This window comes from Arvicanthis niloticus, chromosome 6, assembly GCF_011762505.2.
Source record: "Arvicanthis niloticus isolate mArvNil1 chromosome 6, mArvNil1.pat.X, whole genome shotgun sequence".
NCBI classification, from domain to species: domain Eukaryota; kingdom Metazoa; phylum Chordata; class Mammalia; order Rodentia; family Muridae; genus Arvicanthis; species Arvicanthis niloticus.
Genome location: NC_047663.1, coordinates 12,095,683 through 12,111,422, shown reverse-complemented (window position 1 = coordinate 12,111,422; position 15,740 = coordinate 12,095,683). Strand labels below are relative to the sequence as shown.

At 38.5% G+C, this 15,740-nt stretch overlaps 1 protein-coding gene across 3 annotated transcripts in view; it reads right to left on the bottom strand.

Moving 5' to 3' along the window:
- Nucleotides 1–11,349, bottom strand: part of Abca5 (ATP binding cassette subfamily A member 5) — a 67,969-nt gene extending 56,620 nt beyond the window's left edge. Inside the window, exons 1-3 of one of the 3 annotated variants that reach the window (XM_034505512.2) lie at nucleotides 11,185–11,349; nucleotides 2,509–2,628; nucleotides 908–1,112 (exon numbers count right to left, since the gene is read on the bottom strand). In XM_034505512.2, the coding sequence (XP_034361403.1) occupies nucleotides 908–1,112; nucleotides 2,509–2,610 (307 nt within the window). In that variant the 5' untranslated portion in view covers nucleotides 2,611–2,628; nucleotides 11,185–11,349. Of the gene's footprint in view, nucleotides 1–907; nucleotides 1,113–2,508; nucleotides 2,629–11,086 lie in introns of all 3 variants that reach the window. The other 2 variants (XM_034505511.2, XM_076935537.1) reach the window with 2 other exon arrangements.
- Between the last annotated feature and the right edge of the window lie 4,391 nt (nucleotides 11,350–15,740).

The following is a 15,740-nucleotide window of genomic DNA, read 5'->3' as shown; positions in this document are numbered from 1 at the left end:
AAAATATAAAACGGTACGTAGGCTATTTCATCAAAATATACTATTTGAAAATTTCAGTGCATTATAATATGTTATAATTCTGTATTTTAATGCTGAACAGTTTGATATCATACACTTTTATTTCTTAGGAGGTTTTGGTACTGAAATAAACCCTTGTCCTTGAATATACTAGGTAAGTCTATAAAATTTTTTTAAGTCTATAAGTTTTCAGGCAGAAATGAAATTGTAAAAAAATGATGTAATTCAATTACCTGTTTCAAAGTAAAAATAACTCCAAGTAGTTAAATTTTGTTTTTAAATATTTGTTTCTAGGAAGAAAATTCTTCCAGGCATGCCCAGCTTTTTGACACTGTGATACAACATGATTATCTACAAGGTTCATGTTCAAGAATCACTCAACCAAGTTACCAAACAATAAATCCTAATGTTTGAAGTGAATTTATGTTGAGCCATCTTCACAGCTACCCACTACCTCCACTACACGTAGCCTGTGACCCACAGCTGAACATCCTTAGATGCATGTCAGCAATTAGCTAAATGGAGAAAACCATGTAATTGTTCTATCATATAAATTAAGACTATTTTTAAAAAATATTTCTCCTGCAGTTTTGCTTGTATTAAGTTGACTTCACCCCAGAAGCTCCAGAATTGTGGTCAAGGGGACTGGTATCTAACTTCATTATTCATTGACCGCGTAAGTTCAGATGAGTGACTTAACTCTCTAAGTTTTAATATTCTCATACATGAACCTAGCTGATCACATTGGACTGCTGTAATTCCAGCTCCAAGGAATCTTAAGGGTTATTTTGGCCTCCATGGGTACCTGCAAACACGTGTACATACACTCACATAAACACATACAACATAGGCATAAATAAAAATAAATATTTTTAAAAGACTACAATACCATCGGGAAGATGATCGGTAGATAGTCTCTGCATAATGCTGCTTGTAATATTAGTCACTGGAGTATATCCAAGAATGAAGTTAGAGAGGCTAGATTTGTCCATGTGGTTGAGTTCTAGATCAGATACTTCTTCATATTTCTTATTTGGATGCATCATGCTAATTAATATCAGCCAAAATAAGAAAAATAGAGGGAAAAGAATTTCCTATAATAAACAAAAACAAAGTGATTACAAAGTACAGAAATGGTGGCAAAAGTCAAGATCTCTTTGCAAATAGCACATGTAATGTAAGGGTTAATACTGTGGCCCTCTCATAGGTAGAGAAAGTAAAAGTAATCCTATCCTAAAACACTTACTGTATTGAGCATCCCAGCAAACCCAAACATAGTCAATCCTTTTCAATACGATATCAAGAATCAATTTCAATTCTACTGAAATGTTTTAATACTCATATAATAAAGTTACATAAAAATAACATTTAAATGTCTTAGGGATACTGATTCAAGAGCCACTATATTTGCCAGGCAGTGGTGGAGCAAATCTTTAAACCCAGCACCGGGAAGGCAGAGGCCAGCCTGGTCTACAAAAGCAATTCCAGGACAACCAGGGCTGTTTCAAGAAGAAACACTGTCTTGGAAAAACCCACTATCAACATTATCTACTCTTAAAATCTTAAAGCAACTTATAAAACAAATCCCTACAAGGATTTGTTCATTAAATGCTTTGGTAAAAGCAAAATAAGTAAGTAAATGAAAAAACCCTTTGGTCCCAAATTTTAGAATACTACCTTACTAATACTAAGATTATACTACTAAAATTACACTTAATTAGCTTTATTATCTGCCAATCTAGGAATGAGATATTATTTTATCTTATTCCTCAATTGTCTTGCAAGTTTCAGAAGATTCCCCATACTTGAAAGTATTGCAAGCTGGTTAGCTATATTTTGTACTTTCTTTTATCAAAAATACTCCATTTTATGGTACAACTCTTGTGACATAATTTTAGCATTCTTTGACAACTTACTTCAGAGACCATAAAATGGGAAAATATGGGGGCTTAAAATTGTATAATATTGGCTGTTATCTCCTCAGTAGGGAGAAAATACATGGCTAAGGTTCAAAATTCCATGCTGATGCCAGAAGCGAACTGCAGTGAGGAGTCACTGACACAGTCAGGATCATTTGCTCATTCCTTTTTATCTCGCTATCATAAGCAATACAATATGCTTTTGTTTCATTTAAAAACCTGAAGAGGGGCTGAGAGATGGCTCAGTGGTTAAGAGCATTGACTGCTTTTCCAGAGATCCTGAGTTCAACTCCCAGCAACCACAGGGTATCTCACAACCATCTGTAATGGGATCTGATGCCCTCTTCTGGTGTGTATGAAGACAGCTACAGTGTACTCATATACATAAAATAAAGATAAACAAATAAATCTTTAAAAAAAAAAACTTCACCTCCCCCAATATTATTTTTAAAAAAAAAACTGAAGAAAATAAAATTACAATAAAAATATTTTCGGCAAAATTATCTCTTCAAAGTAGAACACATCAAAGCAAAACAAACTATAAGAAGACATGATAAATATTTTAACTTACCTGAACACTACTTTTTTTAGTCCTGCATTTAATTAGGTAATTTTTCAGTAGAAGTGTTCTGGTCTGTCTCCAAACTCCCACATCCCTAATTGCGGTAGCCATGTTTTCTAGGTCAGATTACTAAAAGGAAAACAAACAACCCTTGAACTACACAGTAAAGCACGTGTGTTATCTAATGGCAATACCATACATGTTTTCATTCCCAGGTAAAATGAAGTTATGCCATCTCTCCGACTTGTACAGAATGCATCAGAGCCATCTGGCAACACTACAGAATGTATAACGACATGTGAAACAGGGCAGCATCAAAATCTGAAACAACCCCCACGCAAGCAGTGAGCTTACCGCTGTTTCTCCTTAGGGACCCCTCAAAGTGAGCACATGAGGAGTGGGCACCAAGACAGAAAGGTCTTAAGAAGTTAACTTAAAATTCTGACTCAAAGAAAGTTAGTCTCAATACTCAAGGAGATGTGAAGTATTCAGTTTGTTTTCATTCCTTCCCACTCTAGTCCGAGTCCTTATCCTGACAACTTGATGGGTAGTACCACACCCACTATAGTAACAAAGCCTAACGTAACAAAACTCCGAAGACAAATGTCCTCTCTGTTTGGTGGGGCTACAGTCCAAACAAGCTGGGCCAATTCCTATTCTTCCCCACTGTTCTTTGTACATTACTCTCCTAGCACTGGGTCCTGAGGGGTAGTTATCACTGCGTATGTACATTAAGTGGCACAGTGAAACTTCTCACTAGAGGACCAAAACAGCAGCCAGAGGGAAGGAGAAAACAAAGAGATCAAATAAAATGAGGAGCTCCAGAATACACATTTCATCAAAGAAGATGCATTCACAGTATGTGGGGAGAAACTTACAGGCCAAACTTAAACACTTCCACAGCCTACTAAGAGAAGCTATCAACATCCTCTACAAAATTAAGAACAAGCTTCATGTTTCAAACAACCCCAAATTACTTGGCAAGTGTCCAATACATCTCACTGTCAAAATGACAGTATTGCATAAACTATGTCACATTATAATAGCACTATGTACTTAGGATCCTTCTGCATCCTAACACTTATTTTGCAACTCTTTGATTATAGTCACCATGGTGAGAGATGCTATTTCTCTATTATTTTATTCAGTGCCTCCATAGTGATTAATGATAGTAAATTGCTTTCACATATTTACTGCTTACTTATATACTCATTGGAAAGATGGTCTCTTGATATTTGACCATATTTTCATGTGATCAGTTGTCTTTAGTTTTGTAAAAGTACATGTTTTGGATCCAAGTCACTTATGAGGTATATTTTCTCCCCCACCCTTCAAAAAAAAAAAAAAAAAGAAGAAGCACAGCATCTGCCTTCAAACTATGATGGTGCTGTCAAATCAGAAAATTTAAACAAATTCAGCTTAATAAGAAAAAAAATATTGATAGAGTGGTAGATGACTCTCGGTGGGCCAGAGTCATCATCTCCACATTAAAAAGTCCTTATTTTACACAGCTATAATTGTGCAGCAAAAAAATGACTGATTAGTTAATTAATTAAAACCTGGGCTAAGAATCAACACTAAAGTGGCAAAATAGGAGCAGGAATTAAAGCCTGACATAAGACAGAGATAAAATCAGACTCTGAGAAGGTTACATATTTGCACGTGCGCTGTCTTTGCTCTTACTGTAGATTCCGATGCTCTCAGAAAACTCTCATACCATGGGAAGAACGATCTATTTGGCTTCAGTCTGGCATACAGAACAGCAAGTGGTGTTTGCTCAAAGACAGGAATTGGTTAGCTAGGATCTGAAGGACTAAAATTCCCACCCACAAATTTTAGAATTATCTGACAAAAAGTTTCAAAGTAGGTAATGCTCTCTTGGGAGGCACAGAGAGATCAACTTGACACTAGACTGGAAACACACATACTGATGGTTAGCCCTGAACAAAATCACTCGACTGCAGACCCCGCCTGCAACTCTGCCAGCCAGCCAAAGAAGGGAGTCAATAGCATGACTGATGCAGAGTGGCAAGTCTGTTCCAGACATCAGCAATCACTTTCTAAGGGCATGAAACCACACCAGAAGGGAATTCACACCTGATACTGTAAGCCCATTGAAAGCGAGCCTAGGGAAATCTTGGGCCCCAGAGGGAAAACTACTATAGTTGTTTTGCTAAATGGACATGACGTGTGTCTCAAACTGCCTTCTAAATAACTAAGTGTATGCCCATAGAATAGTGTGACTATTAGCTTAGCGGGACCACACCTCTCCCTGAGGAGCCATGAACAGTTCATGGAGGGGAAGGCATAGTCTTCTGTAGTGTGCCATTTTCCTTACTAAAGTAAAAAAAAAAAAAAGCCCCCATCCACTCACCCAGGCAGGCAGCCCTAATTAAATGCAGTGTACCACAAAAATAAGAGGTTGTTTCTGGTTTGGCTCTTTTATTATTATTATTTTAACACAAAAATAAGAAGGGTCTTGTTAGGAAGAAGTTTGATGGAAGGGCAAGAAAGTACGAGAAGATAATGAATGGAACATGACTGAAGTGCATATTTTTTTTCTTGAAATTGTTAAAATTGATAAAACAAAGAAAACAAATAAACAACAACAAAAAAAAAAAAAAAAAAAAAAAAAAACCCCAAGGTTTTCTTGTTCAACCTTCCAAAGCAACTGGTGCAGCCTGTTTGACATAAACCTACAAAACAAAGGCCACTGATGTGAATCCTCTCCAAAACAAAGACAATCTGTTCCAGTACTGATCGTGTCCACTTTAATTTTAAAAAGCAAAGAACATTTAGAAGCAGTTTGTCTTCTCCAGAGTAAATGTTCATTGTTAAAAGTTAACTTTTTATGTGCAGAGAAAAGTGACTATACTAGAGCTTTTTAAATTAACAATGAAATTACAACTTTAACTTTGTCACTGATATGTAATTACTTACATGGGAAAAAACAATAATATATTATAAAGGTATAAGAAGGAACTAGAAACAGCACAACAAATGCAAGCAAGAGTACACTGATAATCATCTTTATGCCAAAATAATAATAAAAAGACAAAAAAATAAAAAGAAGAAAAACCACATTCATTCAAAGGTAATTTGATAGAAAACAAACAGAACACCAACCACCTCAGCACGAACATTCCCCATATGTCTAGCAAACCCACCTTACTAACACCACTACATCACTAATTCAAGTTGAATGTTTAACAGTCCATTTTTAGATACCGAATTGTCCACAGAATATCTGGATTCTTATTATCACTTCTTTGAACTTTTGCCTGAATTCATATTTGAGTCTCCGGTCTGAAGTCCACAAGCCTAGCTATCCACTTCACATCTAGTGAGAACTTTTTTAAACAAAACTAAATCCAAGCTGAGTATATGGACCATGTCTTTAATCCCAGCAGAGATGGGCAGGTCTCTGAGTTGGAGGCAAGCCTGGTCTACACAGCGAGTTCCAGGTCAGTCAGGGCTAAAGAGACGATATCTATCTTATAATGATAATAATGATGATAATGATAATAAACAAATAAATAAACTAATAAAAAACCCTAAATCAAATTTCCCACCCATCAATCTCCACAACAAATACATCGCCATCTCCATTTCCTCCTTACAACTACCCCTCGCATTGCATTTATTACATCTTCTTCTAGCAGTATGGAATTTTTAATCAGGAGATCAGAGACTGAAAAGTCATAGGAACTGAATTTACCTTAAAGTCAACATTTATGACAATATCACTTTTCTGCCATTAGGTTTTCTCCTAATGGGAAATTTTACACACACATAAACACAGAGAGACAGAGACAGAGACAGAGAGAGAGAGAGAGAGAGAGAGAGAGAGAGAGAGAGAGAGATTTGTTTTATGTATACCAGAAGAGGGCATTGGATCCCATTACAGATGGTTGTGAGCCACCATGTGGTTGTTGGGAATTGAACTCAGGACCTCTGGAAGAACAGCTAGTACTCTTAACAGCTGAGCCATCACTCCAGCTCCTAGTAGGAAATTCTTATTATGCTCAAACTTGGTTTTTCTTCCTTGGGGTAATGCTCTACAATCTTCTCATAATTATTTTTTTCAACCAAAAGCATCTTAACCAACACAACAGAGGCACCAAACTCAACAAATATAACGATTACCAGTGCTTGAAGCAGTGGTATTGTATAGTGATTAAGAATGTGACCTCTATAATCAAACCAACTAGCATGAATTCTGCCTCTGTCACTTCATAGCTATGAGATGTTAGAAAAGTTATATGAACTGTTTTGTCTCCATTTGCCATTTGTAAAACAATTACAGTGCCTACTTGGGGTCCTTAAAAGACTAAATGAGTTGGTACACGTAAAACTGAAATCCTGGCACAAGGCAAGTGATTAATTATAGATGTTGATCAATACTACATCCAAAAATAGTAGAACCATTAAATGAATAACAAACATTATCATATTATTGGAAGAACAATAGGGTAAATAAAGGAAAACTGATGGAAATGAAATTATCAGAAACAAGAGTCTCTATAGTGTCGACAGCTGTTAAAGACAAGCTGGTAAACCATAAGTAAAACTGAATCATGTGACTCCACCAGAATGGAGGAGGATGACGAGAAAGAACAAAGAGAAGAAACAATGAAGTACAAAATCCATTACAGATGAACACACAGGAATCACATGATGACTCTATAACTTTATTATTGAAGAGCAGGTCTAACTGTGTGGAAAATATTACATTTCAGCATTTTTGAGCTTCTATTCATTCAAGTTAGTACAGCCTGACAGTAGTGACCGGGATGCTAACAAAGGTAAAGAGAAACTCGCCAAGTCCATTAAAGTAACCTTTCTTTCCTAATATACAAGTAATCAACTTACAAATAAAGCATTTCACAAGCCAAATACCAGAAAATCAGAAAAATTAGAAAACTTTGCTTATTTACTATGTGTGTATGCTTCTTTATTAGCTGTGTGTGTATGTCTGTGTGTTCGTGTGTTGGGAGCTGGGTCTCTTCTTCCTCATGTGGGCTGAAGGGACTAAACTCAAGATTTTTAAGCTTGGCCACCAAGTACACTCCGCTACTAAGCCATCTCACTGGACTGAGAATGTTTACTAACTCAGAAATTTGAAGTTATAAAGTATTTTTTAAATGTAAGAGAAGCCTATCGTTTTCTTAATTAATTGCCTTTGTTTAAAATGTGCTTTTAAGAGATTCTTCATTTAAAAGAAAAAAATCTCTAACTTACCTAAAATTACCTTTACCTCTGTCCAGCATTCTTAGCAACAATGTATCAAGTATTTTGGAATAAACAATATAATTTTATTTTGTAAGGCTAAAATCACCTTGAAATTAAAATTTATTATGTAGAGCTCATTTTAAATCCATGTTTACTTCTATGAGGTATGAAGTATGATTATATCATATAAAAACCTTAGCAATCTTTACATTCAGAGCTATTTGCTGATATGATGTGGTCAATGATCTTCTTAGCATATCTGAGATTCTTGAGAAGGCTCTCGTCTGAAAATATGTTCTGTACTTCCAAAAGATGACTGAGGTCATTTCTGGCCAACTCAAGCAAAACTAATTACCACTGCTTTATTCCTTTTTATACTAAATACATCTAACTGCAATTAGTTAACATAGTGTATTACCATTTTTATGTCTTCATCTTGACCCTAACTCATAAAATCTTTAATGAAAAATAAGTAGACACTTATTTCTATTTGCTTTTCTGACACCACCAATGCTAATTATCTTAATGCAGTTTCCTTCATCAAGCCTTTTCCTGGGACTTACAGATTAAGGGTCTGAAAGCTAAGATGGAAGAGGTAGTGGTGTCCATATCCGGCCCACATCTCACTCTGCACCATCCAAGAGTTAACAACATGTGTGGCTGAGGGAGGGGAATGAGACCAGGTTTCACTGTGAAGCACTTGGCTGTCAACTCCCAGAGATCCACCTACCTACCAAATAGCCACATTTTTTTAAGTGTTTGAGGGGAAAAAATAGCAATAACTGTGACAGGTGAAAATAAAAAATTCAAATCTCAGAGTCTCCATATGTCATATATAGAGCTGTTTTGGAACACACCCCTGCTGCTTCATACATGCATTGTCTTGGACCACTGTGAGCTATGAAGGCAAATTTAAGCTGAGACAATCTACTCAGTCTTCAAAGCCTAAGAGGTTTACTTCTTTACTCCTCATCTAAAGAGATTCACTAATTCCTTTTAGCAGCTATAGGAGACGGAGGTAAGTGGAAAAGGCAGGTCACTTTTCTAACATGTTCTAAAGAATGTCTGCACAAAACAAAGTATCTTGCTATCACTAACTTAAAGTAAATCAAATTAAATGTGATACTGTAATTCCAGTTGAGGGGAAGAGTTAAAAAAAGAATTTCTAAGCAGAGAGAAAACTATGGAGACACTGAATTCCCAAAAGACTTGATCTGTGTAAAATAGAGACCTCTCCACAACCCAGTGGAGGCAGACGACACCCAGGAACGTTGCAGAGCAAGGGTGTACACCCGAGACAGCAAGGTAAAGACGAAACTGACAACAGGCTGTGGGGCACCTTGTATACAAGACGAAGCACTGATTCTATGCACCCCACGCGGCACCTCCAGTCCTCCTCTGTACCTTTACACCCAAGGGAGATGCGTCACACTTTACAAGTCCATGCATTTCCCCAATCCTCAAAACTCCTACATCACCATCTCTAGCATCATCTCCAAACCACGATCCGGATTCCCACTTCACTGAGAAAACAGAAACAATCAAAAGAAATGTCTCCACTCTTCCATCCACCGTGCCTCCAATAATTTACATGTTAAACAATGCACATGGCAGCCTACAGACCCCACTCCCCCCCCCCCAGAACTCTAAACCACAAAAACATAAATGCAATCGGCTTTTAACTATATTTTTAAATTAAGATTTAATTTTTTGAAAAAGAGCTGCTAATCTACCCAGCAATGCACTGAAAGAAAAACCTATGCAGCTACTTTACTGCCTTCACAATGAATATAAGAAACCTTTAAACTTAACAGAAAGCATTAATAAATGCTTTTTTCACTGATCTTTTTAAATTGACCAAAAGTAGTGATATAATAAAACAAGATATTAATGCCAATAAAGTTTAACCTAAGTTTTATGACAGTATGGAAAAAAACAATGTAACAGCGCCCATATGGCAAGTTAGCTAATAGCTTTTCTTATATATAATATTTATAAAAGTATAAAGTTCACACTATATAAAAGTTTCAAGTTTGCACTCAAAACTATTTCCATCCCAGCACTTGGGAGGCAGAGGCAGGTGGATTTCTGAGTTCGAGGCCAGCCTGGTCTACAGAGTGAGCTCCAGGACAGCCAGGGCTACACAGAGAAACCCTGTCTCAAAAAACCAAAAAAAAAAAAAAAAAAAAAAAAAAAATTTCCAGTCTAATTTTAGTGAAGACTACAATTTATGCTATTATGAATTGCTTTTCATAATTACTCTTTCAATTAATCTCAGTGGCAGACATGACACATACTATATTCATCTCGGAACTTTAGAAACAAAATGATTATCTGGGATGTAAAAGACAATAAGCATGTAACAAACGTATTAATAAATTTATACAAAATTTAAGATTTCCCTGTGTTTAATATAATTTGAGGTTTTGTGTTATCAAAAACACATCAGATCAAACGACTCACATTCAAAGATCACTTTCAGGGTAAACACACACACAGTGTTCTAATAACGTTCTCATCTATTGAGTCTTATCTGACAATACATAAAAATGCTCTGTGGGCAAACATAAAATACAGTGGGAAAAGCACCAGGATTAAAGAGTCTGGAATCTCTGAGGGAGAATCTCAGCAGCTCATTTTTTTCCCAGCTGGACCCTTAATAAAGCTATTTGACCTCTTTAGGATCCATTTCCCACACAGAGTACCCTCTCCAACCTCAGGGCTGCTGTCAAGATGAAGTAATACTGACCCTGGCTCTGAGCCAGGATCTAACCTCATCTTGGGCTCTAGAGTGTCCTTAACTTTTGTCCCCAGACTTGGTTCTTTGAAAACGGAAAGCCAAGCTTTAGAGAGCTGGGGCGGAAAGACTCTCAACTCCGCCCGCCCCAAATAGAGGCCGCTTTCTCCTCCTCCCTGAAACCTTGCCGCGCCTGGCAATCTTCGTTAGTTATGTTTGGGGAATTCAGATATTTTCAACCCCAAAACCGTGTCACGAGCTCTGCGGCTTTTCCTCTCACCCCGAGTCCTCTGGTCACACAGGACCCGCTAACCCATCTGTCCCCCAAGCAGAGAGATGCTCCTGAGCCCTCAGGAGGAAAACTGACTTCGGGTTTTTGTTTTTGTTTTTTTTTTTTTTTTTTTGGGGGGGGGGGGGGTATTTCATTTCGGTTTGTCCTTTTTTTTCCTTCTGCCTCGAAGTTCTGAGGATGTCACTAGCCCCATGGCCGAGCGTCCCTGTCAGCGCCCGCCACCCGCCAGCATCCTCGGGCTCCCGCGGCCCGTCACACCCTCTCCTCAGCCCCCCAGATGCTCGGCCGTCCCCGTCGTCCCCGCGGTCCCCCCGCCGCCCCGTCACCTCTCTCCGCAGTCGCGAATGACGCGGGCCTCGGCGTCTCCTCACTCCGGCGTCGCAGTCGCAGCCGCAGCGCCGTCGGGCCCCAAGCCCTAGCTTACCTGCGGAGACCGCGGCAAGTGACGGTGCTCGGAAATTCTGCGACCAGACGCAGTCCGCGAGGCCGAGCGCGCGCGCGCCCGACGCCCCCCACCCCTACGCCGAGAGAGCCGCGCGCGCCGCCGAAGCCACGCCCCCTGCCGCCCCTGAATGCACCTGAGGGCGGGGCGTGCGTAACGCGCGTGCTCCTGGAACTCGAGACGGGAGCGCGCTTGGGGGCGGGGCTACTGGTGGGCGGGGCTACGACGGAGGTATGCGCACCGGTCGGGTTTCAGCGAAGTTGGCGGCCCCTGCAGACTCTAGCTCCGGTGAGCAGAGCCTCCTACGGAGCTAACCGCACCCTCTACGGAGGCTCGCTGGGTTTAAGGAGACTGAAGTGCCGCCTTGGTTCTCCACCCTCCCATCTTTCTCTGTTTCCTTGTATTTAAAGAGTTGATGAAAGTCTCTCTGCCACTCCTGCCTCCTGCTGCAGTGTCCCCCTTCTGTAAAGATGGCCTTTCCCACTTCAGCCTCAGACTGCGACCCTGCACCTCCTTTCGGTTCCTCTTAAAAATCTGCAAGTGTTGACTTCTGGTAGAGGCTATATACCACACTTAATTTTTACTTAAAATGCAAACCGATGTTAGGAGTTTCGTTACCCAAAGTGATGGAAACAATGGCCAACGTTATTGCAAAGTAAAGTTCACAATACCAAGATTACACATCCCTGAAAAAGACTGATCTTTTCTTATCCAAAGCCACAAACTGCCAATTCATAACACACACACTAACACACACACACACACCATTCATGCTGGGATTTTTGCAGGCTTGATCTTGAATGTGTCTTGTGCGTGCAGTCCCCGGTGCTATGTGTTACACAGTTACTTTCTAAAACGTTTTCAGCTCTGTGAATGTGAACATCATTCATACATATTTTGTGCATGTGTGTGTACCTCTCAAATTTATCTATAAGTCTATAGAATTTGTTCTGCTTCATTATACATGTAGCTGTTTTTGCCTGCATGTATGTGTTCCCTATCATACAATAAATATACTTACATTTCTCATCATCCTAACACAATGCTTTCTTTCCTTTTGACACCCCACTCATCACCATACTATCCCTTTCACTGTCTTACATGCTAATTAATCTCTTAGCTACACTGTAAGTAGCCTGAGGTTAAGAGCTTTTTCTTACACTAATTTAAAATTTCAGGTCTCATGAATCATAGACTATGGTAAATACTGCTAATAATACCACTGATGAGAGAAAACACCTACAAGAAAGAGTATGTAAATAGTTTTATCTGCAAAAATTATTCCTACTCACCTAACAAAATTCTACCCATAGAAACAGAAAATATTAAAATTGTGTTACAGGGCTGGACTTGTAGTTCAGTGACAGACTGCTTGCCCAGATAGCACAAGGTCCTGGCTTTAATCCACAGCAACACACACACATACACACACACACACACACATGTGCACACACACACACAACTTTTAAAATGGACAACAAGATTATAGGTTTGTTAGAATAACACAGAACACAAAGAAGATATTTTAAATAAAAAGATTGCTACAAATTAATGTGTGGGTTATGACATATCTACTGCCTCTAGGCACGCTATATATCATTGTATCTTGTAAACATGCTTGTCACACAATGTCTACCTAAATTTCCACAATTACCAGGTTTTAATAGTAAAACAGCAGATGGAGAGGATGTTTCGTTCTGCACTTCTGTATCTAGGAAATAGAAACAAGCACCACGCACATCTTGGTTGTCATGGTGGCAACTGAAATCCCCACATCTCATTAACAGGACTTGTAGACAAATGAAGCACATGAGAGTTCATAGATCATGGGAGTTCCAGCTTGATATTTAAGAAGCTCAGTGGCTGTAGAAAATTAACAGTGGGTCACAATTCTCACCAATATTTAATGCGGAGAACAGATCTTGCTACACAGAATAATAACTTACAACTTGATGAACAATGGTTATGTTGTGTCACCACTTTTGCTTGCTAGACACCAAAGACTTATTTAAATGGATTTTTCTAGGCCATTTTGCTAAAATTAGGATTACTAAATCATCTGTGGTGGGGCAAATGAAAATGGCCTCCAGAGGACTGCGTATTTGAATGTTTGGTTCACAGTTGGAGGAACCGTTTGGGGAAGGATTGGGAGGTGAGGCCTTCTTGGAGGAGGTGTGTCAGTGGGGCAGGATCAGAGATTTCAAAAGTCCACAATAGCCTCAGAGTACTCTTTCTCCCTTCCTGTAAATGGAAGATTGGATGTGAGCTCTCAGTCACTGCTCCAGTGCCATACCTGGCTGCCGGCCGCCATGTTTCCACCATGATGCTCACAGACTAACCTTCCAAAACCATAAGCGAGCCCCCAATTAAATGCTTCCTTTAATAAATTGTCTTTTTCAAGGTGTCTCCTCACAGCAAGAGAACAATAACTAAGTCATCATTATAACAACTTTGTGTCTAATACGCATAGTATTGTATAGTATTGGCATCACTGACAGTGTGTTGGGAACAATATGTACCATTTTAAAATCTTACTAAACATGATTATTATTTGTCATTTCTGAAAGTCTAGAGAGGTGCCAAGAGAAGGCCTGTGGCTTCGAGAATAGCTGTAATTTGGTTTTTTTTTTTTTTTCAAATAGATAATCTTGGTTTAGCATAATGCATGACAAAAAAAAAAATCAGACTGGGTTATCCAAGTAGGAAAAGAGTCAAGCACCTGTTAACACTAGAATTCTTGACTATCATGGCAACTCTGGCTGAAATGATTGTTAAATGACTCAAGAAGAGAGTAATGGTCCTGGATGGTTGCTAGGGAGACAGCCAAAGAAATGAGTGCTGATGGTAATTTCCAGTTGGAGGTCTTTCTTGCTGTTAATACCATGACTGTTGTCACAACTGCTCCTATCTCACAAGGATAAAAATGAGTATTTCATCCTTCTGATTTCTCTAATCAGGGAGATTTTTAAAAGCTGACAAAGAGATTGTTATGTGAAACTATCAAATCAAATCAATGTTTAAAACTTGATCACCCAACAAAAATATTTGCCCCGTGTCTGGATTTTGGTTGTTTGTTGATTTGTACTGATTTTAATTTTTCTTTTCTTATTTTTTTTTTTTTTTTAACCAAAGCTTCCTACACCTTAGGCTGGCCTCAAACACCCTATGTAAACAAATCTGGATTTCAATTCCTGATCACCCTGCTTCTAGCACCCAAATGCTAAGCCAGTGCTAACTAAAGGCTTGTGCTACCTAGCTGGGTAGTGCGCCTGGTATTTGAAAAGCAGGCATGCTTAAACCCAGCAGTCTAGAAACCAAAGCAGGAGGAGCCAAAGCTCAGGGTCAACAGAGTTTATATATAGAGAGATCCTATCTCTACAAAATAAATAAATTCAACTTTTCCTGGTGAAACAAAAGGAACTTGCATAGTCTGAGACTTCAGAAAGCTGGGGAGGGAGTTCTCTTGAGCCTGTGTGGCAGAAATCTGTATGTCAGCTAGTGAAAACCCATCTCAGAAACAAACAAAAACAATAACGGAAAAAAAAAAAAAAAACAGCAACCAATGGGAAATAACATTCCTTTCGTTGCCAAATTATGTCGAGCAATTTTATCAAGAGCTAGAGCTAGCTGGTAATTTCAAGAAGACAAAGATGGAAGGACTGGTTTCATGAGGAGAACATACAAGAAAGTAGAGAGGAGGGAAACCTCCCTAGGCATCGATAAACAGAAGTAGCTGTTGATTTAAAAGGTCAAGGTCAAGACAGGTTTGTCTCCTTTGAATTCCCTGTCCTACTTTGGAAAAGGAGATGGACTTTAAATTGGTACAATTGAAACATGGAAGGATAACTGAAACTGGAGATAGGTGAGGAGGCAGTAAGGGGACACCTATCTGTTTCAAATAAGTTCATGTTTCCAGGTACAAATTACATCCCACAGTGTTTACAGGTAACCAGAGACCCGAGGCTGCTAACTTCCGAGGGACTATAAAACAAGAAAGACAGCAGATCACAGAAATGGGTAGACATGAAAACTTTTGATCAGAACAGTGTAACCGAATAGATCATTAAACATTTTAGTGGTCTCTAGAAACAAGACAAACTAAAATAAACCACACTTGCTTACATAACCTTGAGTTAGTGTGAAACTTTATAAGCGGGATATAAATAAACATAAATTAATAAATTACTTATTGTCTTTCATGATATTTTTATGACAAAGCCCCCAAATTAAGTGTTTAAGATCATCAAATTCAAAGTTAGTCGAAAAACTATGCCTTAGTTTTCTCCTATAGTTTTTTTTTTTTTAATAAATTACATAGACAAAAACCACAGAATTCTTTCTGATCAAATCCAAGGATGGAACAAAAACTACATAGCATTGAAAATATGATTAAAGAGCGAAATAGAAAATGAAATTGTTTTGAACACTGAACTCTGAGCTAGAAGACGAAAATGTAACTGAACCATCTGAGAATGCCCAAGTTCAAGAACAATAGAACAATAGAACTGCAGGGGTGCAGAAGATACGGATTTTAGTTT